This window comes from Lepisma saccharinum, chromosome 1 (assembly GCF_977018435.1).
Source record: "Lepisma saccharinum chromosome 1, izLepSacc3.1, whole genome shotgun sequence".
Lineage (NCBI taxonomy): Eukaryota > Metazoa > Arthropoda > Insecta > Zygentoma > Lepismatidae > Lepisma > Lepisma saccharinum.
In genome coordinates this window covers 175,127,863-175,152,937 of record NC_139229.1, presented here as the reverse complement: position 1 = coordinate 175,152,937, position 25,075 = coordinate 175,127,863, and the positions used below count along the sequence as shown (strand labels likewise).

The following is a 25,075-nucleotide window of genomic DNA, read 5'->3' as shown; positions in this document are numbered from 1 at the left end:
TTTACCTGCCATCACGTGATACGCATGATCATTTTTCATCGGCTGAAAGTGTGTTCCAGTGTTCAGCCTCCATCAATTAACGTCAGGCACACATATTTAGTACACAAATATGTCGTTTACAGTGCCAGGGTTGTGACCATGGGTGCTGCCCATATTTTTAGTAGATTAACATTTTCACGCCCTGTGTGAGATAAGAGTGTTTGCTTTTTGTTTTATCGTCTGCTACAGAATACACTCCGCCTATAGCGACGTGCAGTCTCCGGCGTTGCCATGGTGACGTTACCTCAATGCTCCGCCCAACCTTATGCGTGTGTGTTTGTCAGAGTGTACTTTGAACTCCGCAAACAGTCGACAAACCCACGTGTGTTGTGCGGCGTTCTTTCGCTGTGTAATGACCTGTGGTTTTTTTCTGTTATCGTGTTGTCATGTTTAATTCAAAACTAGTTAAGTGTCAAACCTATACGATTATTTTTTATATATGCCTCAAGACTTCGTTATTGGTGCTCGTACTCTTTGAGTACTTGCAATTTAATTTTTTTCTACGTGTTTTTATTTTTTTTTCTCAACGGTGTTTGGTACTACGAATCTTTTGATGATATGAATATTTTGGTGATCTCAATATTTTTTTTTGGTGGTGATGTGACTTATGGTGATTGGATTGATGTATTGGTTTTTTACGAATTTTGAAATTTTAATAAATGATAATTTTTAAATATAACCTCCTCCGGAGCTGGTCGACCATCAAAGAGTGGATCGATTACCTCAACAAGGGGAATGTAGAGATATGGAGATTAGTAAACCGAGAAAACCTCGTCATGGTAATATTCACGCTTGTTTATTTCCTGGAATTGTCCGACCAGCGGGCGATCCCAAGAATGCGCTAACTTTGTAACTTCCGTGAAAACAATGACTGAGAGGCAAACGCGTGGATCTAAACAAGATCTTGCGTGGCCTAAGATTATAAAAGGGAGCTCACTCCCCGAGCTCGCTCTCATTTGAATTACTTTTATCATCGACGCTCACATGGATAATTAGTCCCTGATTACACTTTACTCTACAACACATTACAACCTACAGACTACGACTACGGAACACGAAGTTACGGCTGCCTAGCATGCAACGAGTCGCGAGGGATCGCTCGGTTTGGTGAGCCAAGGGTCGCAGGATAGAACCTTGGCACCAGTCACAATTCGGTCTGCAAGAAGCATCTGGACAAGAACATCACACACCTACCAGGTATGAACAAGCGTAAATAACCTTTACATTCAACATTCCATATCTCTACCCTCTTAATCGGAGCAGGTTCAGCTAACAGGTACAATTAAGCTCTACCTAAATGTATTATTGAAACTTCCCTGTGACTTCAGATCCCAGGTAAGACGGGATTACAACAATATATATATATCCTGGCCATGTGTATTCTTTGTGAGTGTCCATCAATTTCATTATATCGCTCATCCTCATCGTCACGATTAGTCAAATGTGGCAGAAAAGCGAAACTAATTAACAAAAACAAAAAGAATATATACCTATTACGGCTGAGACTATACCGATGTCGTTGTATCAGTATCGGCCGATAACAATAATATCGATATCGGAAAGTATCCGCTAGTCAGTGGCGGCGATTGGGTTCCAAAACCGGGGGGAGGCAAGGTGCCAAAACGTGGGGGGAAGACAGTATATTTCCTTTTGTAGATAAGGTTCAGCATATTGCGGGGGCAAAAGAGGCGAAAAATGGGTTGGCAACTGCCCCCCTCACCCCCCCAATCGCCGCTACTGGCTGGATTTTACTTACAGTGTAACGTTTTCGAATACCATATATTCGTAACCCTTCCATAAAAGAAAATTGAATTATAATAATGTTCAAAGGTTCAATTTTCGGCCATCAGATGTCGTCGCCCCTGATAGCTCTCCATGTGCTGCCTCTAGTGGCAGATTTTGTACTAGCCGGCTTGCCGTAAATCTCGGCACACAGTCCGACACACTACATCCGGTAGGAACGAAACAGCACACGACCAGTTTTTTGCTGCAGCTACATCTCTTTCCTCGTTCAGCGAGAGACGTGCCTAGCAATGCTGCGAGTTAAATAGAAGCCAGTCATTTGCACTACTCGTGCAATAGGACACTGCAAAAAAGGGATAAGGACCGCAAATCGAGCATGGTGTTTTTTGGCTTTTGGACTGAACATTTTTATTAGGTACGTAAATTCATCTCTGTGGCATTAGGAATGCAAAAACACATTGCCGTACATTTGCTGCACTTAACGTTCCGTTTCATACTACATTAAGGCGACGAAACCTTTGTTTTTGACCCCCCCCCCCTTTTGTGTATTGAACAGAATAAGTGAACCAATGCCAGTTTTTATACAAAAGGAAAAAGAATTCGTGCAGATATATGTGTTGAACTTGAATTAAATCACGTTTGGCGGTCCTTGTGCAATGCTTGTTCTTGCTATAAGCCTGATACGCACGCGTAAATAACCTCTGAGCAGGTGTAGACCAAATTAACGAACATGCAGGTCGTGTTCTTCGATCCAGTAGTGCAACATTTTGCGTGTTAATTTAACTTTTGCTTAATGATGTAAAAATTGCAACTAATTAAACAAGAATTTGTAAAATAACGTATAATCCTTCTTCGAACCCGCTAATTCTTGCAGAACCGTTCATCCCTATTACCCATTTAACGGAAGCATTAAAAATGCACTAGAATCAGAACAAGAATTGGAATATATGTCTAAAGGTTTCTAGTCAAATAAGAGGGAATATATAGTGTGTATGAAACACGTACTAGAGTGAAAATAAGTTTGATTTATTTTTGGGTTACGTGCTAACATCATTTGATGTTCGTTGTCAAATATATATATATATATATATATATATATATATATATATATATATATATATGTGTGTGTGTGTGTGTGTGTGTGTGTGTGTGTATGAATTATTTATCTGTGATTGACAGGTGATTAAATATTAATGCTTGTGATAATGCACGCAGGCCGTGCTGTGAATTAACAAGCGTGGTTGCACGTCTTGAGCGTTTGTATCTTTCTGCATGTACAGATTGACTGTTAGTTTTTGCACCCTTTTTACAAGTCGTCTTGTTTGATGAAACACGCAATAAATTGCACAATATATATATGTATATTGTTAAAAATTGAAATTTGAAATAGTATATTTTTGCTACCTGCATTCTTGTCTATATTCCATTGTAAGATATGTACATTTACTAGTCAATAGCAAATTAAATCTAAGGTGATCATTAGGGCATAGCAACGATATAAAAAGGAGAGGAAAAAACGTTAACTTAATTACGTAATCAACAATTCGCAATGGAGAAAGCATAAAGGTGCCATTCATTGCCGGACCCTTCGACATATTTATATATGTATTCTCTTACAGGGCCTTTGCCTCGTGCTTCTCGCAGATTTTTGCCCGTAAACTCTCGCATTATCGAGTGAGAAGTACGACGCAAATTAATAATTTGTAATCTATAGTGCGGGTCTTATTTTCACTCACAGTTGCCGTTGCCCGTAGCCGCTTCCAGCTTAAATATTGTGGGCAACCGCAACTGATCCCACTATATCGTTACAACAGATACTGGCAGATACTCTTCCTGTGTTTTGAGAGTTGGCGAGTCCATAAAAATGCCGCGCGACAATTTCGCAGCCTAACTTTCTTGGGTGCTCAGCAAAATTTAAGTTTCCATTGATTTTGTACTAATATTGAGTGAGAAAACTATATTTTGAGATTACTTAATACATATATTTATATACTGGTACAATTTTTTAATAGTTGGATGTATTTGGTGGTTGTAGGGTTGTTATTTTTCTTGAGGTTCAAACGGTGACGATGAAGCTAAATGTGTATAATTCCCGTATAAATCGAATCGCTATTTTTAGAATAGGTCTAACAGGTGAGAAAATATTTTTTATATAAGCAGGAGGACGTTCAACATCCAAATAACCTTTAAGTTTCATTTCTGTTTGTTAGTTAGTTCCTCATTCGAGTACCGACAATATTAGTGTTAGCAATGTTCTCTCATTCGTGCATTAATTATACAATGCCTTTCACGCCGAGGTGGCCGTGGAGCGGCGGCAAACTGGATGCAACATCCGCGTAACTGGAACCGCTAGCTATGTAATTAAATAAGCTCGTACAATTGCATTGACAGTTATAATTAAAATGAACACAAACCGTGTTACAAAAGGTGTTTGAAATGATGTCCTCCTGCATCCACATATTTATAGGAATTTCTTACTAACATGTATCAGTTCCTCTTCCGAAATTGCTTCAATTTATTTCTTCCTATTTTCTTTCGATTCTTCTAATATATTGCTTCCGGTATAAAAGCTTGGCAGCTCGCCACGATGACGTTAAAAATATGCCTGTTTCTTGTGCAAGCCGCCTTAGAGATTTTTGAGGAGTATCTTTCAATCGTGCTCCAACGTCGTCTAGTTTATCCTCAATAAGCACATGCCGTTTTACCTAAATTTGTTCACAAGTAACAGAACACTGTCTCTATGTGAAGCAGGAACATCTAGGAATTCTGCTGCTGAACGCATTCTAACTTCCCTACAAGAATTCGTAATGACGTAAGAGTCGTATATAAAAATTCGTTATTTAAAATTGTTCGGATAGCATGGAATTATTAGACTCCAGAAAAAAACCCTGGTAATACATAAACTAAAACAAAATCTAAAACACTTGTTAACAATTTAACACTTCACAAACACATGCAAACTGGACAACAGCTGTCTGGATACTGAAGCACGGACGTGTCCAATGCCATGGTCAGCGTACAGCTGTGGGTTTAAATGCCGGCAGATGTGCTCTTACTTTCCGACGCGCCAGCCGGCGCCCAACGGCCACCTCGGCCGTGAAAGGCACTGTATACGAATATTCTTATCGCTAAAAATTCCGAGATAGAGAAATACGACATTATGAAATCAAGAAGTTAACAAACTATGAATTAGAAATATTAAAATTGAGCTCCACACCCAGGTAGTCTGGCAATAAGACTGCTACCTTGTAACCAAGTGATCCCGACTTCGATCTCTGGTGGGGGTATATTTCATTAAGTGGCTCGAATTCCACTATAAAATACTTCAATTTGTGCAATAGTCAGCACGCTTGGGCAAGTTAATGATCTTCGGAGTCTTAAGAGTACCCCTACATTGCCCAAGCGTGCAGATTTTTGCACCATATTGCAGTATTTAGTTGGTTGGATTTATATTAACCTCATTTCTGAGGTTAGAAAATAATTTCTGCACTGTCATAGTAGCCCATTTCGATTCCAGCATGTGAAAGCAGAAGAGCTACACGTGAAGAGAATATTAAAATTATGATTCATTAATTTCTAAATTAAAGGAAAGCTTTACTAAGGACAGTGATGTGTTAATTGAATTTAGCCGTTTCAATTCAGAAAGTTCCAAATTTATGAACTACGGAAAGCTACAATCTTCCGCCGCTCACTACTGTTGTGATATGGAAGGGAATTAGAAATAAGAACCCTTCAGCAACTGCTTGCAATAGTTGAAACGTTCAAAATTGCAAAGAAGAGAATAGAGGAGGAAAACGAGATGAGAGAAGAGGGGAGTGGAGAGTAAAGGAGAGAGAAGAACGAAAAGAAGAGGAGAAGAGTGCAGTGGAGTCGGAAATCTAAGACAGGAAAGGAGATACGAGGAGTGGAGATAAATGGGATGGAGATAAGATGCAAGAAAAGTAGGGAAGGCGATATGAGATAAAGCAGAGCAGAAGGAGGGGAGAAAAGAAGGAGATGGAGAAGAGAAGAGGTAGTTTCAGAAAATATCGTCTCAGCGTCAAGAATTGATGCATTGGTCAAATTATCGACATGAAACATTCAATAACATTTTTAAATGTATTGGAGAATGTATTAGATCGGTTCGAAATGCCCTTTGGCTTAGTTCAGAGCAAGATAAAATCTTCCATGTAAGATCTTTGATTTTACCTGCGATTATGCCACTAAAAACATGAATGTAATTTGAATATTTATAAGAATTCTCCAATTTTTGTCCACTTCTCGGTTCATTGAAATGGAGATTTTGTAATTTAATATTTCCCCTCACCCCCATCGTTAATTCCAAACTGAATCATTCCGTTTCACACGGCGTGGACAATGAACACAATGGGATAGGTCTAAAACTTACGAAAAGTTTTTGCCACCGGAAGGGTTTGAACCTACGACCATCAGATTGACAGTCCTGAACGGTAAACACTATCCTACAAGCTATCGCTCCTGAAAGTAAGTAGAAGGAGCTGACCAATGTGAAATGTAGATGCAACCTTTCATTGATCTCGTGTGGGAAAGGGGGTAAAATTAGTATGTCCTGAATTTCCACAAATATAAATAGTTATTTCATTAATATTTGTCAATGTCTTTGAAGCAGTACACAATTATCGTTAGAGTATTATAATTCACGATGTTATACATGAAAATATCCCTTTGAACGTGGGTCAATTCATATACTTGTTCATTTTTTTAATATAAATTCCATATGCAGAAAAATGTAGCCACTATACTCTGCTATTACAAATAATGTTATCATGCTCTTGTTTATAATAGAAGGAGAATTAAAAAAAGAATACCTTCTAAGGAGGATTGAACCTGGGATCGATAGCAGCCCAATCGAGAACTCTAACCACTACACCACGCCCTTACCTTTGATTGAAACAACAATTTTGAGTATTCTGTCCCTCCAATATTGTAAATGTCGTTGGGTATACATGTAGTTGAACTTTTACTTTAATTTTGAATTGCTTTCTTGTAGTATAGCAGATAGCTTCGAGAAATAATTTTCGAAGTGATGAAGAAAAACGAGAATTTTGGTACGTAGTTGTGAAAATGCGAGTTATTTCTTCTAACTTATTATTGTAATTAGACATTATTAATGGAAAATATCTAGAGGCTTGAACATTGCAGGACGATATTCTTTTCCTGTGATACTACAACAGACGAAATGCTTGTTTATTGACGCAAGTCTCGTGTTCAGAACAGTCTTATGAAATGTATTTGCTGTTGCGTAAGGTAACACGAAATAATTACACCGTTTGCGAACTTCCAAATCTGCACGTTAGACGTAAACAGGCGGACAATTTTATTCATAAAATCACTTCACATTTGACAGTATTAATCAAGAGACACTCGTGGGACACTGTGTTAAGGTGCTGGAGTAATGCCTTCTTATTTTCCTTCCTCGAAGAACAACAATTTTTATAGTAGAGCAACAATCGTTCCGCTCTTTCTTATTTCTTTTAAATTCTTCCACATTCCTTTAATTGGGTTAAAATAAATAAAATTATTGCTTGCATTTCTGTCATTGACGTAGACCAGGCTCGTACGAAGGATTTCTCTGAGAGAGAGAGAGAGAGAGAGAGAGAGAGAGAGAGAGAGAGAGAGAGAGAGATTACAAAATAGTTCAAATAGTGCAAGCGCCATTGAAAAGTCACGATAATTCTATGTTCAGAAAATAATATATTTATAAATTAAATGTTGCGTACTAGGAATTATTATTACAATAAAGAACATGTCTAATTGTGAGTTAAAAAAACAATAATAAAGAGACATCGCGCATCACGATTGCAGTTCGAAAAAGTCGGGACAGGGATTGAAAGTAACGCACTGTCCTGACTAAATCGGTGAATTGGACGTCTGCTAGCCTTGCATTATAAAACTAAAACCATGTAATATTGCAGCCTGAAGACTTTTGCGCAAGAAACAGATTCATTTATGTAAGAACAAAATTGAAATTTTTACATATTTCTAAAATCGACGATGTTATTTTCGTAGTTATTGATAGGTTCACATTTAAATATTTCAGGGTTCGAGAGGTGCATGGCCCCCATGCCCCCCTCCCCCACCTGGGTACTGGCCTGACGTAGACAGTGGGAGACAAATTTTGGAGAATCTTTCTATTAAATTTATTATTTAAATCCACCTTATGCTCAGATAGGTTTATTGACAATCGTGAACTTTTCGTTTAATAGATAATATTTGGTTTTAAACGACGGGAGAACGTTGGTCTAATTTCCTTTCTTGCTCTTTTGAGAGAATATATACTTCTACAATAGCAATCGCGTTCGGAAACGGTGAAAAAAATGACTAGGTTTTGAAAGGCAGACAAGCTTGGTAGCGTAGCTTGCTCGCGTTCAAAGTTACTCACTCACGCTATTCAATGCCACTTCTTATCGCAAAACACTGTGCGTCGATGCACAGTGTCTGCACCCAGCAAGTTACAAGTGACCAGAGTCGAATTTGAAAGAGAATCTGAAGAATGATAGATTTCATCAGAGGCGGCTAGGTGGGCACTAGCTCAACATGCAATAGTTTAAGTGATAATTTCTGACAAACAAGAAACCTTATTGAATAAGTATTGGGATAGTAATACGTCTATCCGCTCCTTTTTAACAATGTAAGCTCAAAGACAATCTGTATTCTATTTGTTTATATTGGCAACTTGGTCAACCGGAGGTTATTATAAGGAACTATTTCGTAGATGTTCATGTAACAGTTATACAAATACAAATAAAATATATTCACAAGCTTAGATATACTAACAACGAATAAATAAATTCAGAGTTAAATTTCAAATGCATGTGCATAGAGTAATTCTAGACGTACGGAGCTATATCAGAGTATTGAACTTCTTTTTGCATGATAACGTTTACAATATTCACGCGACAGAATAATTGAGAACTGTTGCTCCAAGGGAAACAAAGGGTGTAGTGTATTGGTTAGAGTTCTTGAAAGCATTGATTGCGGTACCAGATTCGATTCTCCATACTACATACATACATACTTTTTTTAAATCCCCTTCTATTAAACAAGAGAATGGTAACATTATTTTTAATAGCAGTGTATAGTGGCTACATTGTTCTGCATATGGAATTTATAAAAAAATGAACAAATATATGAATTGACCCACGTTCAAAGGGATATTTTCATGTATGACATCGTGAATTATGATACTCTAACGATAATTGTGTACTACTTCAAAGACATTGACAAATATTAATGAAATAACTATTTATATTTGTGGAAATTCAGGACATACTAATTTTACCCCTTTTCCTCCTAGAGATCAATGCAAGGATACCTCCGCAAATATTGAATGAAAAGTTCTCATCATGTGCAATTCTGCATTAAATGTTTTCGCCGAGTCGTACTACCTTCGTTTTCTTTGTTACAAACAAGTATTGTTTGCACATTACATGTAGGAGGAGAGTTGCATCTACATTTCACATTGGTCAGCTCCTTCTACTTACTTTAAGGGTAGTGTTTACCGTTCAGGACTGTCAATCTGATGGTCGAAGGTTCAAACCCTTCCGGTGGCAGAAACTTTTCGTAAGTTTTAGACCTATCCCATTGTGTTCATTGTCCACGCCGTGTGAAACGGAATGATTCAGTTTGGAATTAACGATGGCGGGGAGGGGAAATATTAAATTACAAAATCTCCATTTCAACGAACCGAGAAGTGGACAAAAATTGGAGAATTTTTATTAATATTAAAATTACATTCATGTTTTTAGTGGTATAATCGCAGGTAAAATCAAAGATCTTACATGGAAGATTTTATCTTGCTCTGAACTAAGCCAAAGGGCATTTCGAACCGATCTAATACATTCTCCAATACATTTAAAAATGTTATTGAATGTTTCATGTCGATAATTTGACCAATGCATCAATTCTTGACGCTGAGACGATATTTTCTGAAACTATCTCTTCTCTTCTCCATCTCCTTCTTTTCTCCCCTCCTTCTGCTCTGCTTTATCTCATATCGCCTTCCCTACTTTTCTTGCATCTTATCTCCATCCCATTTATCTCCACTCCTCGTATCTCCTTTCCTGTCTTAGATTTCCGACTCCACTGCACTCTTCTCCTCTTCTTTTCGTTCTTCTCTCTCCTTTACTCTACTCTCCACTCCCCTCTTCTCTCATCTCGTTTTCCTCCTCTATTCTCTTCTTTGCTCCATTTTCCTCATCTCTCCTAGAATCTTCTTCCATTCTCCTCACTACATCTCCTCTCCTCGTCTATCTTATCTTTCTTCTCTCCTCTACTTTCCTCTTCTCCTTTCGCTTTCTCTTTCTCCTCTCCTTTGTCACCTCTCGTTTTCTCTCAACTCTTTTCCTTTCTGTAGACTCATCAGCGATGAAATACCAGAAAACCTATTTTTTTTCTTTGAGAAAGATTTTTGTCACTTGCGATATAATAGTGATATTTTTAATAATTTTATACAATAATACTTGTTTTTATTTTTTCGCGTATTTTATAAATATTTATTGTGCATGTGGCAACGCTGAAATTGAGCCTAACTCTACACGCAACCCACCAACGCCTTGTGTAAATTGGGTTGCCTAGTTTAAAATGTCGTTGTCCTAAAACTTTTGAGAGACACTATACAAGCAACAGCAAATTAAATAGGGAAAAACAGATTTTTTGGACGAAAAATGAGTTGGCAATGCTGCGAACACCAAGGTATTCGTGATAAGACGCTTGAAGAGCCTCAAGCAAATTTTTCTTAACGCACAACTTCAGTACCGAAGGTCATGTCGATTGGCAACTTTCGGGAGTATGTTGTCTGTCTACCTCTACACAGTTCTCCACAAATATCTGTTTGAAAATGATTTGGTGTTCACTTTTTTTTTGGCCAACGTAGTTCTGACATTGCAGTAATCTTACATTTTTTTGTTCTTATTTTGCTTTGTTTTTACTATGGCACATACTGTATAATTTATCGCAACTATGAGGATGGATGATAATTAGATTAAATTGATAAGGAAACACTGCCGAGATAGAACATCATGCCGAGACCAGGCCTCGAACTTGGAATCAAGAGCGGGGAAGTTTAGTCACATCGTTCTAACTTTCGGCCACGAGTTAGCTTATAATTATTTGTAATTGCTAAGGAGTATTTATTCTATCGTATATTCATGCCTAATATAGATGGTATTACATCCAAAATGTGTTCGTCGGGGAAAATCCGCTTTTTGTTTGACGGGGCGTTTTGGGAGGCACATCTCGTTCATATCCGCGAAACAATTAGAGTAAAAATTGACAGGTGTGAAAGTTTGAGAAATGTGTGAATGACGGGGGATACTACCGAATAGATGTATTCCTTTTTTTAAAAAAAAATACCGGCCTGGTTATTGTTTTTTGTGCTTTTATCATATCATGACTCATCCTCATCGTCGTGATTCTTTCAACCAGAGGTGTTCACCCTCGTGAGGGCAGACCTCACCCTCACCCTCCGGAAGACTTGTGAGGGCGACGGCGATCTCGGAGGGTGAGGGAGGGTGCTAACCCTATTAAAAAAATCGTTGACATGCAAGGAAAATATCAGGGCTGATCACGACATTACGATCCAACAATTCAAAAACGGAATTTTTCATATCTTGCGAAAGTTAAGGTAAACTAATGCTACTGAATTTCTAATTACGAAATTTCATCGCCGATTCTCGTCATACAAGGTGAAATGTGTACTTGTTTCAGAAAACGTACAGGTGTAAATTATCTTTCCAGGAGAGTAATCAGAGTGCTAGGCACGATTATTGTCATTATTATTGTGTATGCTGTATAACCAATAGCATAGTTATGTAAGTTTCAATGAATGATGTAACCCCTTATCACCTTACCAATAATCATAACCAATATTAACACTCGAATCTAAGTCAATAGAATATACAGCTTGGCGGTGGGGGGGAGCGGAAATGACAATTTTTCCATCCCATGAATAAGCTGGGCTAGTGTGCTGCATAATTTTTACATTTGATTTGAGAAATCATTTTAAAATATCTATATTTTTGTTCCTCAGGTCCCAGGAGCGTAACAAAAATATCCTTTACTAGTAAATGTTAACATACCTGAAACTTTTGGGGCCAAGTGTCCCTCTTTCAGAAACCAGGATTTGAATTCTAAAATAATAATTCTGAATTGACGAATAGTAGCGTGTTGAGTGGCAGTGGGCAATTAGAGGTGATGTGCGTATTCTTGCTTTACGGATTCATTTTCGTTCTGAAGAATGTTTGTTACCATTCCGATACAGACAGAATATTTCGAAAAGTCCTTAATCATTCTGAGTCTGAGTTTTATGCACAGATAGGCAAACCGAGAAGAGGTCTACGGTTTAAACTAGAATCCGAACCACTGTGTGCCTCCACCGGGCATCGAACCGAGAACTCCTTCATCACAATGCGGCGACGATTTCCTTGATCCATCGTGGAGGCTCTCTTTAATCAGTTGCATATGCATAAATTAGTATAAATTGATTTGAAGTATATTTCGCATACTACATAGAATGCATTATCACCATAGTCTGTGAAATTAGTTTCGGAGAAAATTGAAAATAGAGGAATATCTATCGCTCTTCTCGTTTTACTATTTCTTATAAAATAAGAAGCATTTCATATCACTGTCACAATCTAGAGCCGCTATTGAATGCAGAAAGAGCAATACTTCAAATTTTGAAGCCGACACCGACACCGAGGGTGATATTTTTGATATTTCACGTCGCTGTTCTACCACTCTCGGATAATCGCAATGATGAAGGTTGAAGATGTGATAGATGGAAGTGGGATGCAGACAATGACACATCCTCATCTTACTTCGAAGCGGGTGCGCTAACCAATTAGCCACGGGGTTGGCTTTTTTGTGTTTGTCAGTTCACCAAATCAATTTATTCGTCATTCGAGATCCAGAGGTAGAAAAGCTACGTAAAATAACGAAAACAGAAAAAAATACCATTCACTTATCATCACCCAACAATTTCATGCTGACCAAATCCACACATGAACCTCTTTTGGCATTCGTTTTGCAGAATGGCCTTGGGGATTAAACATCGCCCATTTACTGGTTCAGCTCGAGACAATCCAGGTGACCATAGAAGCATATCTTCAATCCTACACACAACTTCGCTATTTGCTTCTTACAGGTTTGACAACAGAATTTCTATCGAACATCGCTCATGGAGTATATTTTACCTATCAGCTGTTAATTAACCTTCTAACTTTCCCATATATATTTATTTTTATTTAGCGTCGCTTTTCTTCCACTTTTGGGTAATCGCGACGACGAAGATGAGTGAAGATAAAATAAATGGAACATTCAAAAACAACACCAATGCCCAGACTGGTATTCGAACCTAGGATCCCTGACGTAAAATCATCTAGTGCTACCACTCAATCAATTTTCACATAGAAACTTACACACACACACACACACCTCTTCCTTACATATGTGTTTTGTTTTAACTGCTGCATCTCTCTTATGGTGAACACTAACCCCTCATTTCTGGTTTATCTAATATTTATAGCTACTGCTTTGTAGTGAATGATAATCCTATTACGCCATGTGAATCTTACTCCAAAAAAAACTGTTAGAGGATGGAAACGTTATGTGGGTAGTGTTGTTAAAAGTCTGGTTTGGTTAGCTTTTTTAGTGTACTGTATTAAATGAATATTGCATTTTCATTTCGTGTTGAGGCATATTTTCGTCACCTAGATTTTGCATTTAAAATATGTAGGTCCAGTATATATTAGTCATTGTGAATTCGAGTCAATTAAAACATTTTTCGTTGTTGCAAGATTATCTATTAGGCATAATGAATAAGTAGAGAAAATGCAACTTGTATATCAAAATTGCTATGCCCAACTAATCTCCGAAAGTATTGTTTAGCACGTCACATTTCAAGTATAGTCCATGATTGTATCTAGTATATGAATGAGATGTGTCTCTCCTCTCAAACAATACGTTCCCACCGAACGAAGTGTGTCTTTTAAAGGAGATGTTAGTCATGAACAGAACAAAAAATACTTCTGAGCAATTACAAATTTTATAATCCTGTTCATGGCCGGGAGTTATTGACGGTCTTCCCCACCCTATCCGCTTTAGGTTCCGGGTTCCAGTCCTGCCTTCATTATCATCCATCTTCATAGTTTCTGGGTGCTGTCAAAAATTAATACTTCGTCACCTGGTTGAAATTTGATCTGTTTCCTCTTCCGATCATAATATTTCTTTACTTCAACGTGTCGGTTTGCCAAGTTATCCGTAGTATTGGTTTTTGCTTTTTCCAATACTCGAAACCGTACATCATTCTCCACATTTTCACAGCTTGTTGTGTGTAATGCAAGCTCCCAGGGCAAAGTAGGTTGAAATCCATGTACTAAAAAGAATGGGCTCTACCGCAGATTCTGATTCCTTGTAGTGTTATAACTGAACACACTTGGTTGTAAGTATCGGACCCAATCAGTGTGTTTTGAATTAATATAGCACTTCATTATACTCTGTAGTACGCCGTGGTTACGTTCGGAAAGCCCTATAGAATTATGTAAACCTACTGGCGAAAACTTGATGGTTATTCCCAATTTATTGCCAAGTTCCTAAAAAAGCTTAGATTTGAATGCTGACCCACGATCGGTATAAATATCATGTGGCGTCCCATAGCGTAACACTATTTCCTCATACACAAATTTATCTGCTGTACTGGCCGTGCAATCCGCAACTGGTTTGGCTATTAAATACGCGTCCCACAATCTGTTGCGGCAATTATGTATCGGTGACGAAGATTGGACGAAGGAGGATATGGACCTGAAAAGTCTAGGCAAATCCGCTGGAATGGCTTCTGTGCGGGAAAAGTACACAGTTATCCTACTGGTGGACCTGGACGGCGTTTATTCTGCTGGCATGTAATACATTCCCTAATTTTCCTTTGTATAAATAATTTCATATTCGGAAAATAAATTCGTGGTAATGCAACATTGTAACACTTGGTAAATCCAAGATGAGAGCCTCCTATGGGTGAAGCGTGGAGTGTCTCAATCACAGAATCACGTAACGTTATTGGAATGCATAACAATTTCCTGGTAGTGGCTCCTAATTTCTCCTGTCTATATAATAAACCATCTTCCAATACATGATGATAAACCTGCCTCTGGATGGATAAAGGTTGTGTCCCATCGTCCCTGTCTGGGTCCTCCAAAATTTTAATAATTGGGCCAAAAAAGGAATCCTGTCTCTGATGTTCCGCGACATCTGTGGTTGCATCAAATAATGTAAGTGTCCTGGGTTCGGGAATGTCCTCTTCAATGTTGCCATCCTCTATATTTTCTCCACATTCTCTGCTGAGGGGATCGGCGATGTTCTCCGTAGTTTTGACATGTATAGGAGTGATTGAATAATCCTCCAAAAGGTTACTCCATCGAAGAAGCTTTGAGCTTAAATTACGGGATGTCCTAATATACGTAATTGCTTTATTGTCCGTGTGCAAATCGAAATGGCGCCCCACAAGAAAAAAATCTAAATGATTTGAGAGCATATAAAATTGCTGTTAGTTCTTGTTCAATGACACTCAATCTTTTTTCAGTGTCCGTCAACGTTCTACTACAGTATGCACATGGCAAGTACTCTCCTTCTGCATTGGGCTGCATCAATACGCCACTGACAGCATGAGATGAAGCATCGGTAAAAACCTTGGTGTTCTTCGCTGGATCGTAAGGTAACAAAACAGGTGCAGTAATTAGTGCTTGTTTTAATTTTTCAAATGCTGATTGTTGTTCAGGACCCCATGTAAATTTCTTAGCTTTAGGGATTAAACTTTGTAATAGTGATGCAATGTCAGAAAAATTTTTGACGTACTTCCTCACGCAGCTGCAAAGACCTAAAAACATTTTAACCTTTTTTGTGGTGGTAGGAATTTTATAATTCTTAATGGATGACAGTATTCTATCGCTGATACGATACCCATATCTGCCCACATTTTGTCCTAAGGCAATTTTCTCGTAGTATCCAAATGAACATTTAGGTACAGCCAATTTTAATCCGGCAGATCGTAAACATTGGAACATTTTTTCTAAATTCACCAACATATCCTTAAATGTGTTAGCAAATACAAACATGTCATCAATATAAAAGGCAAAATTATTATCATTCATACCCGCTGTAGCGAGCTGGACACACCGGGTCATCGCCGCGGGAGATGTCACATGTCCCATAGGTGTAAAATTCATATCAAATTGTCCCCTGGCTGGTATAGTAAAGGCAGTGTATTTTTTCGATTCTTCCGCTAAAGGAATCTGAAAGAATCCTTATTTTAGGTCGGCACTACAGTAGTAGCTCTTACCGGCCATATTATGCAATATTTCTGAAATGTTTCCTATTGAAACTGCATCGAAAACAGACCTGGCATTAAGTAATCGAAAATCCTGCACCATACGATAAGCTCCTGATTTCTTCTTAACAAGAAAGACTGGGGAATTGTAGGGTGATGTTGTAGGACTGATGACCCCTGCTTCTAGCAAGTTGTCAATTTGCTGATTAATTTCCGAACGCAGGTGTACAGGTATAGGGTAGGCTGGGACGTGAAATTCAGAATCGTCTTTTAACTTTATACGATTCGTATAATTAGTGGCACAACCAATGTCCTGCTCGGACCAAGAAAACACATCTAGATACCTCTCTAATAATTGTGTAAGTTGCAACTTCTGATCGGGTTCTAATGCTGGATTAATATCAAATTTAGTAATATCGTGCACTGTTTTTGTCATGGTGCCAGTTTCCATGGTCACCATAACGTTAGGTCCTTCGTCATCTGCAATATGACGCAAAGCTGGTACTGGATTTTGCCATGCCTCTGCGGTACCTAAGCGTGCCCCTTTCCTAATTTTAATTTTGTAAGAATTTGGGTTAGTAATCCAAATTAAAAATGACTCCGGATTTACAATGGCTCGAGACACCATTAAGCCTGTGTCCATTTGAAACTGTAAATCTGGTTCCAAATAAGTCAAATTCTGATTACTAGAATTTGTCAATTTGACAGGAATACACAAATGAGACCTAGGTTTAATTCTAATTTGTCTGGAAGTTACAAATTCTGGCACATATAAATCCCTGATCAGACTAGCAACTTTTATGGATACGTCGAAGGTTTTTCTGTGTTCCGTCCTTAACTGGTTCTGCGGAGGAGTTCCAAATCTCCTCAATGTAAGTCGATCTTGATCAAAATCCAAATTTGCTTTATGAGCTCTTAAAAAATCATTACCCAAGATTGTCCCATGTTCAAAATTTGGAATCATCCGAAAAGGGTGGGTAAAATTGCGGCCGTTTATTGCAAACAGGACAATCTCTTTAATTTCTATTTGTTCCTTTGCTACTCCCCTTATGGCCGTATGAATTTTAAAAGGTTTGGCGGTTGAAGGAATACCTCAATCACTAGTAACTGATACTTGGCTCCCGGAATCCACAAGAAACCTCTGACGTTGTCCCCCTATCACTGTGTTAATGTAAATTAATTCCTCATAGGGGAAAGTAGAGACTGAAATTTGCTTTCCTACAAAATCTGCGCATACGTCTCTTCTATGGGCAGTCACCGCTCGTTTAAAGCCTCCTTGTTCTGAAAACAAATGGCTGGCGAGTGATTGGGATAGTTACAAATAGAGCAGCGTAGTCTCCCCCGTTGCTCTTCCCTATCTTCCTGGCCTCGCCCTGCTGAAGACGAGGAACCCCGCGAGTTCTGTCCGCGGAAGTTTCCACGTCATCGCCATTGTTGGGTATTGCCATATCGCCTATTGCGATCTGAATTGTTATTATTATTATTAGGGCGTGCATTCCTATACTCCCTATTATACTGTGGTCGTCTATTATTATTACCCCGGTAGGAAAATCTATAATTATTTCCTGACTGATAATTATCTCTATAATATTGTTCTCTAAATTGTCTCTGACTAGATGAGTCGGTGCCAGGGTGCTGTTTTTGATTGTCCATGTTATCCAGTCTAAAAGTAAGAGTAGCTAATCTAGCTTCCAAACCAGTTTCCTGAGCCTGGACTTGAGCTTTGTTATTTTGAGGATTATTTGCTAATTTTAATTCTTCGACCTCCTTCTGCAAGGCATTGAATCTTGCGTCGATCGCTGAAGTAGGTCGCGATTGTGCAGACTCAGCAGTAGCCAGATTGTTATTCTGCAATAAAATCTGCTGCTGTGCAAAGGAAGGAATAAACTGTCCCTTTGATCTTCGCACCTCAGCTCTTTCAGCTTGCGCTGTCTCATCAAGAACTGAAGCTTTTCAAAGGATTTTAAATCCTTAAGCAACCCATGCACTGACTCGTATTCTTTATGATGGATATCTTTCATGTAATCCACCTGCAATCCTAATATAATGTGTTTGATCTGCTGTTGAACGCCCATTTTGGGGTCTGCTTTAAGTAAAAGTAACTGCTTGTCCCGAACATATTTTGTAACTGGCTCAGTTTCCTTATGTAACCTGTATCGAATTTGTTTCTCGATCTGGAGTTGATCCAAGGACCCTGTAAATTCGTCTTTAATTTTTTGTCGTATATTCTCGTAAGAACTGTCTTGGTTTTCTGGGACATCTTTCCAAGCCTGATACCATCGTAACGCTGGCCCGGCCAAAAGGGCTGGGAACATTTTCTGCTTTCTGGCGCTGTTCCAACCATTTAAAATGGCAAGGCTATCTACTTTATCTAAAAATTTCGATACATCTTCCCCGGCTATCCCTTGAAATGGGATACCCTCTAGAATAGTTGGGGGAACAAACTGAGACTGAGTCGTAGTTGCAAATTGTGTTGGACCTAAATCTCTAAAATCCTGACCTTGTTGCTCTAATTGCTGTATTTCTAATAATTGTCGCTGAAGGCGTCTAGTTAATATTGGGCTACGTTTAAATTTGGGGGTTGAACTTGCAGTTGGAACGCTGACATCTAAATTAAAACTTGTAGTCTCTCGTGGTTTATCTAATAACTGGTCTAATGTTTCATCGAGTTCATCAGCAAGGTGAAAGCTGGACATCTATGTAATAAAAAATTCCCATCCGGTTAAAAACCTTTAAGCCCTATGTATTTTCAAAATGAAATATGGCGGACATACTAAAAAACTAAACAAGTGAGCAAAATTTTGGGGTGGGTTTAAATTTAAAACTGATTAACAATTTTCCATCTCATTTCCAAAAAAAAAAATGGATGAAAGCCCTAAACATCTCATTCACAAATCAAAACGGAGATAAAGGGAAAATTACAAAGCTAAGAATTAACTGCAACTCTTTTCATTTTCGAACAAAAAATGAAAAGGCCTCAAGCACTCCACCACGTATCACGCTATTTTCTCATCGCATTTCCGAAGAAATGAATGAGAAGCCCCAGCATCCACCACGTATCATTCTAAAGAATGATGAGTAACTTACATCACCCAGCAATTAATTGCACAATGACAGGTTCAAATCCCATCATTCTTTAGAATGATACGGTTTCGATTAATTATAAAAGTGACATAAAATCAAAGCAAATTAAGAACAAATAAAAATAATTGTAAAATGACTACAATGTCAGAACTACATTTGAAAAATAAAATGCGAGCAGAAGGTTAATCTTCAAACAGGCATTTGGGGAAAATTGTGTAGACAGACAGCATGCTCCCGAAAGTTGGCAATCCACGTGTAGCATTACCTTCGATACTGGAGTTGTGCTTTTCAGGAAAGTTTGCTCGACGCTCCTCAAGCGTCTTATCAAGATTGCCTCGGTGTTCGCAGCATTGACAACTCATTTTTCGTCGAGAAAATATTTTTTCTCCTATTTAATTTGCTGTTGATTGTACATATGGTTTAGCATAATGCGGGGGGGGGGGGGCAAAAGCTGCAAAACGTGTGTGTGGGGGGGCATCTGCACCTCCATGCCAACCTAATCGCCGCCACTGCACTAATAAAGAATCAAAAAAAAAATTCCGTCCATAAAAATAATGTCCAGGACTATTTTGTTAAGTAACTGTTAGATTTGAAAGAATAAATACAGCACTCAACCTCTAGTTACTAATCCCATTACGAAGGTAACCAGTGGCGGCGATTGGGTCCCAAAAGCAGGGGGCAAGGTGCCTTCACTTCAGTTACTTTTGTATTTGAGACTATTTCGTGATGTCAAATATTTACGGAAAGATTTTATGACGGTCATAGCATTTATTTAATAAGTTTCTATCTTGCATCTCTTAAGATGCTTTCGAAGATACCATGCCTTGTTGGACTACTTGCAATTAAGCTATATATGTATTGCATTATTAAAAAAGATCACACTGTTTAAATTACATGTGACTTTAAATTAGTCTCTGAGGTTCAGATTCAAAACAACTACACATAATTTATTATTTTCCAAGTATGAGCCATTTATTTGCCAGCCACATTAAGCAACACAGCTCACAGCTAACAAGTAAAGTATGAGTGAGTGTTAATAACAAGAACTTTCCTAGAAAACGGAGTGGAATAGTTCAATTATATACAAAGTAATACAAGCAACCCCCTCTCCCGTAGTTGCTTGGATATTTATCGGTTTAAAAATAGTTAACATTCTTTTAGAGTATAATATTATTACAATAAGATTACATAACATTTCTAAGTAAAGGATTAGGGGGGGAAAGTCGGCCACCCTTGCCTCCCCGCTCGTCTATGAAAATGAAGCTTAAATGTTCGTTAGGTTTTGAACGTCCTCCTACTTATAAAAATTCATTTTTGCACCTGTTAGAGCTATTCCAAAAAATAGTGATTCAATTTTGTAGCAAGTTAGGTGAGTTATGATTGGCCAAATGGAAGTTTTTTAATGGAAAAAGTTAAGTGAGAAAACTTCTAGTTATTCCTATTTTTGGTCGAAATGCGTCTAACGTACTATAAAAATCTAGGATAGAAGGGAGCCAGAGATGTTTCGTGGGGATTCAGTCCCCTAGCCCGCCTGGAACGCCGTCCCTGATAAGGTGGACGTATGGGACGAAGAGCGAATATTCTGAGGGTAAGTGACTCACTAGATTGACAGTTTGATTCAGATGGTCATTGATATCCATCAGTGTAACATTTGTAAGAGTGCAGTGAAAAATTTAGAAATACTTTCAATCACCAGTTACTTTATTTGCAAAAGAAACCCGTTTTTCCAATTGTCTCCGTAATAAACGCAATGTTACCCTCTAATCAAGGGGTCCCGGGTTCGATACCCAGTGAAAGCACATGGTGGTTCAGATCCTATTTTAAACTGTGGGTCCCGTCCCGATTTACTTCTCTGTGAATAAAGAGAACTTAAAACGATCTTTTTTATGGGTGCACATGTAACATTGAAATCTTCGTTATTTGGAATATTACTTAATTTGTCATGTATATTTATTTTTTAAAACTGAAACATGCAATTCGTAGTTTTATACAATCTCAATTGTTTGCAAATATATATATATAACAAAAAACAATATATATGTATTTAATCGTAATAATTGAGGATTTGGCGTTTTAGACCTTTAATTTAACATATATTAAGAGCCCGCCCCGGTCTCTGGCACCCTGAGCGATCAACAACGTAATATTTTTTTTTCTCGTGTGCCCCACGAAGGGTTAATCGGAACTGAACTGCTGAACCTATAGTTTAAAGAATCCATACGACTGTGCAACTTTCCTCCACCGGGGATCGTTCCTCGGGCCCCTTGATTCAAATACAACAGCGCCACTAATAAACAGTGACGGCGCTTCGTGGTGACGGCGCCCGGGGAAAATGTCAGCAAAGAGAAAACCCCCGGAAAATATGCGAACTAAAATCCACCCCTACTTGTTTCTGACCCGGTGAACGGCAGCAGACGAGAATCTGGGGGAAATCCTTCTTTTCCTCTGCTCTCAAATGACATGCTGTTGCCACGTTTCTTCACAGCTGTTCTCTGACAGATCGAATTCTGGCGGACCTGCCGCAAAACGCGACGTTCAGGGTGGCGCGGTCAGTGGTTGAAAGGAATGGATAGCGTTCGTGACGATTCCCGATTTAAATAATTAATAACAATAAAATCTATTGTCATGGTTGTGATTCTTACTATGCGATAGTAAATATTACCATCTAAGAAACAGATTTTATCTTTAATTTAATTATTAATTATAATTATATCCTTAGAGACAGTGGCGGCGATTGGAAGGAACAGGCCAGATGTGCTAACTTAAGATAAATTTGATAAATTTAGGGGAAAGGTTCGCATAAACAATATTTATGTAAATGAATAACCCGTCAAATATACACAAACAGCTTACATTTTAAAAAGAAAGAATGATTTGAAGAGATTTTCTCGGGCAATCAGCCAGGTGATTTCCGGATAGGCTTTCGAGAGCTAACGTGACTCTCATCTTCAGGGATTGAAGGGAATCCCTGAAGATGAGAGTGACTTTAGCTCTCGAATGCTCGCTTTGTACCTTGATTGACATGTAACATCCTTTTCTCGCTTCGTTGTCAAAAAAATTAACATTCGTAATCACCAAAGAGAATGGTAATCACCTCTCGGCTCTCACTACAAAAAAAAAGTCCGGCCAAGGAAGACGAAACTACCTGGAAAGGACGATTCCAAACGCGAGAGGGGAGCAGGGAGAAGCATTCGCCGAACTACCCTGTGGTATTTCGCTTGTTGTGTTTATTACCGCTTTCTGTGTTGTGTTTGCCATGGCTCTTACAATTCGCAACAAACCGTTTCGAAGTGGAATGAGGAAAATTGGGACGTTTTGGCCCCTGTTGCCCATTCTACAAAACACCCTCGTTTTGCTAGAAAATGTCACAAGCCATTCAGTTACAACATTTATACTTATAATACTTATACTTATACTTATAATACTATATACAACAATATTATTATTATTCAATACTATCCTGATTAATGTTGTGTACATTTGTGTTAATTATAATATTTACTAAGAAGATCAATTTACTTGAATGATCTAAAATAAAGCTACTGGTTTACAAACAAGTTTATCTACTAATGTGACGATATGAATACTTTCCTGATATGTTCTGTTTGCTGATATAGTATATGACTGGCTGACCTAACCCTTACATAATTCGTAAACATCTCTGTATGTATTTTGGCGACGATGTTACTACGTTGAAACTTCATTGCTGTTTCTACAGCAGACGATTTTCAAGGAACCCGCTTCCTGTTCAAAGCTCAGTCACCCCTATTTAGCCACTGAACGAATCCGTTTGGCGCATGCGCACTTCCGTCCATGGTCTCGGTTAAGGCAGCCAGACAGTATGTACGATTTTGCCCTTCGTTTCGGTACAAACAACATACACAACAGACGAATTCAATGACCTTTCGTCCATGTAAGTTTGGCAACATTGAAAGGGTGTTAGAAATCGAGCAGTCCTTGCTACCTCCACCTCCCACCCGACCCCACCCTCTAACAAACAAGTTGCCCACAGGACAGCAGCACCACAGAGACTTTCTCATCCTTGCTGAGCAGTACGCGTGCATGTACACATAGTATGTATGTACATGTGACTTGAAAGGAAAGGTAAGTTTGCTTTTCTTGACTGAAAATTACGTGTGCAATGGTACTTACGTAGCTCGTTTTGATAGCAAGAGGCCATGCTACAAGGTATACCAGTGCATGGGCGTCCGGAAGGGGGGGCAAGGGGGGGCCGTGGCCCCCCCCTGGAAAATGAAAGTCAACCAAAAAATATGTATTTCACACATATAATTTCATTTTAGCCACAATAATTTGTGTTAATTATTGCATGAACACCATAAATTCATATTTAAGCAATGTTTTTTAGGGAACAACACTATTTTTGGGGAAAATTTGCCTTCGTTTGCCCCCCCCTGGAAAAAAATACCTTCCTTGCCCCTCCCTGGAAAAAATCCTGCGGACGTCCATGTACCAGTGCATGAACCGAAAGAAAGTCACTACCGAAAAGTCAAGTTTTATATTGGTCATTTCGGTCTCCTTCGTCTAATAAACAAGGAATAACGATAGTCGGTGGTCTTTCCATCTTTCACACAGAGGAGCCTTCCTTTCCTTTTCCCCCGACGACAAACACTGCCAGCGAGAAGTGATAAATGGTTATTAGAAACTAAACAATCACACTGCTTATTGTTTGTAATCTTATCAATGACCATTGTACATTGGTAGCACGGTAGCCTAATCTGTGACGGTAGCACTGTAAGTTGGCATTACGCTCATTACGCATTGTTCGTTTCACGAAACACTTTATAATTTAGAGTAGCCCATCTCAAATATTCCGGATTAGATTTGAATTCCTTAGCGTGGAAAACTTTGTCAAAAAATGATGGCGTCGATGTTTTTACACGAAATATTACGTGTGTAGAGGTAAAAGTGTATCTAAACACATTCCTAAAAAAATAACTATTTCACTCATGCCTAGATATTTTTTTATGTATTTAAATAAGATTTACAAAAGAGAAGTGTCAACCAACGCAGCCACCTGACACTAACAACACAAGACACATCATGCTATCACTTACCTGCAGTGCATTCTTCACCGCCGAAAGAATAAGAAGTCTTATAACAATACTCTGTAGCACATGGAACAACTTACTTCACTGATAACGTTTGCCTGCGTCGTTGATAGAGGCCTCTTCTGTCTCCCCACATGCTTGACTGATATGTACTCCCCATCTTTCTACCTTTATCCAAACAAGTGCTTCAAGATAACAGCAGAGCGCAAGATGATTATCAATATGCTAACACAGGCACCAAAACAGAACTTTGAAAAGAGCTCTTCATACCACGACCTTGACTAGCACAGCCGACCGACCTCTTCGACTAAAACACGCGCTCGCGAATAATGTAAAAACATAGCAAAACGTCCGGAACAAGACCCAGATACCCTGCTAATTAAAACCTGGTGGATGATAATGAGGGTACAGTCGGATGCATAAATATTACCAAGCAAACTATCCAGCACTATGTTTACGCACTTTATTTTACCCAATATGAGCTTCAAGATTTGAAACAAAATGTCAAACAAGCATCTGACAACCTATGCACCAACAAACGTAAACATCTATTCCTTAAAAACACGTAGGATGCAAGAGAAAAATTAATGAAACTGGACATGGACAAATTGCCAAGCAAAATTTGTGGATCCCACTGTACAGTCAAGTTCAAAGATTATGTGAAGCCAAATTGTCCATTCTCATTCATCCCGGTTCAGGAAAAGGGACAAAGAGTTTGTCTGGTTCGTCTTGTCATTGTCACGAGTGTCATCACTTGCCATTTCAAAAGCATGAGGATATCCTTGTAGAGTCAAAATAATTA

The 25,075-nt window shown here is 38.5% G+C and overlaps 1 protein-coding gene across 1 annotated transcript in view; it reads right to left on the bottom strand.

Annotated features, from left to right (window-relative positions):
• Positions 1-24,412, bottom strand: part of LOC146004341 (galactosylceramide sulfotransferase-like) — a 66,703-nt gene extending 42,291 nt beyond the window's left edge. Inside the window, exon 1 of the mRNA XM_083143132.1 lies at positions 24,280-24,412. Coding sequence (XP_082999258.1) covers positions 24,280-24,290 — 11 coding nt within the window. The 5' untranslated portion in view covers positions 24,291-24,412. The remainder of the gene's footprint in view (positions 1-24,279) is intronic.
• Positions 24,413-25,075: the final 663 nt, after the last annotated feature.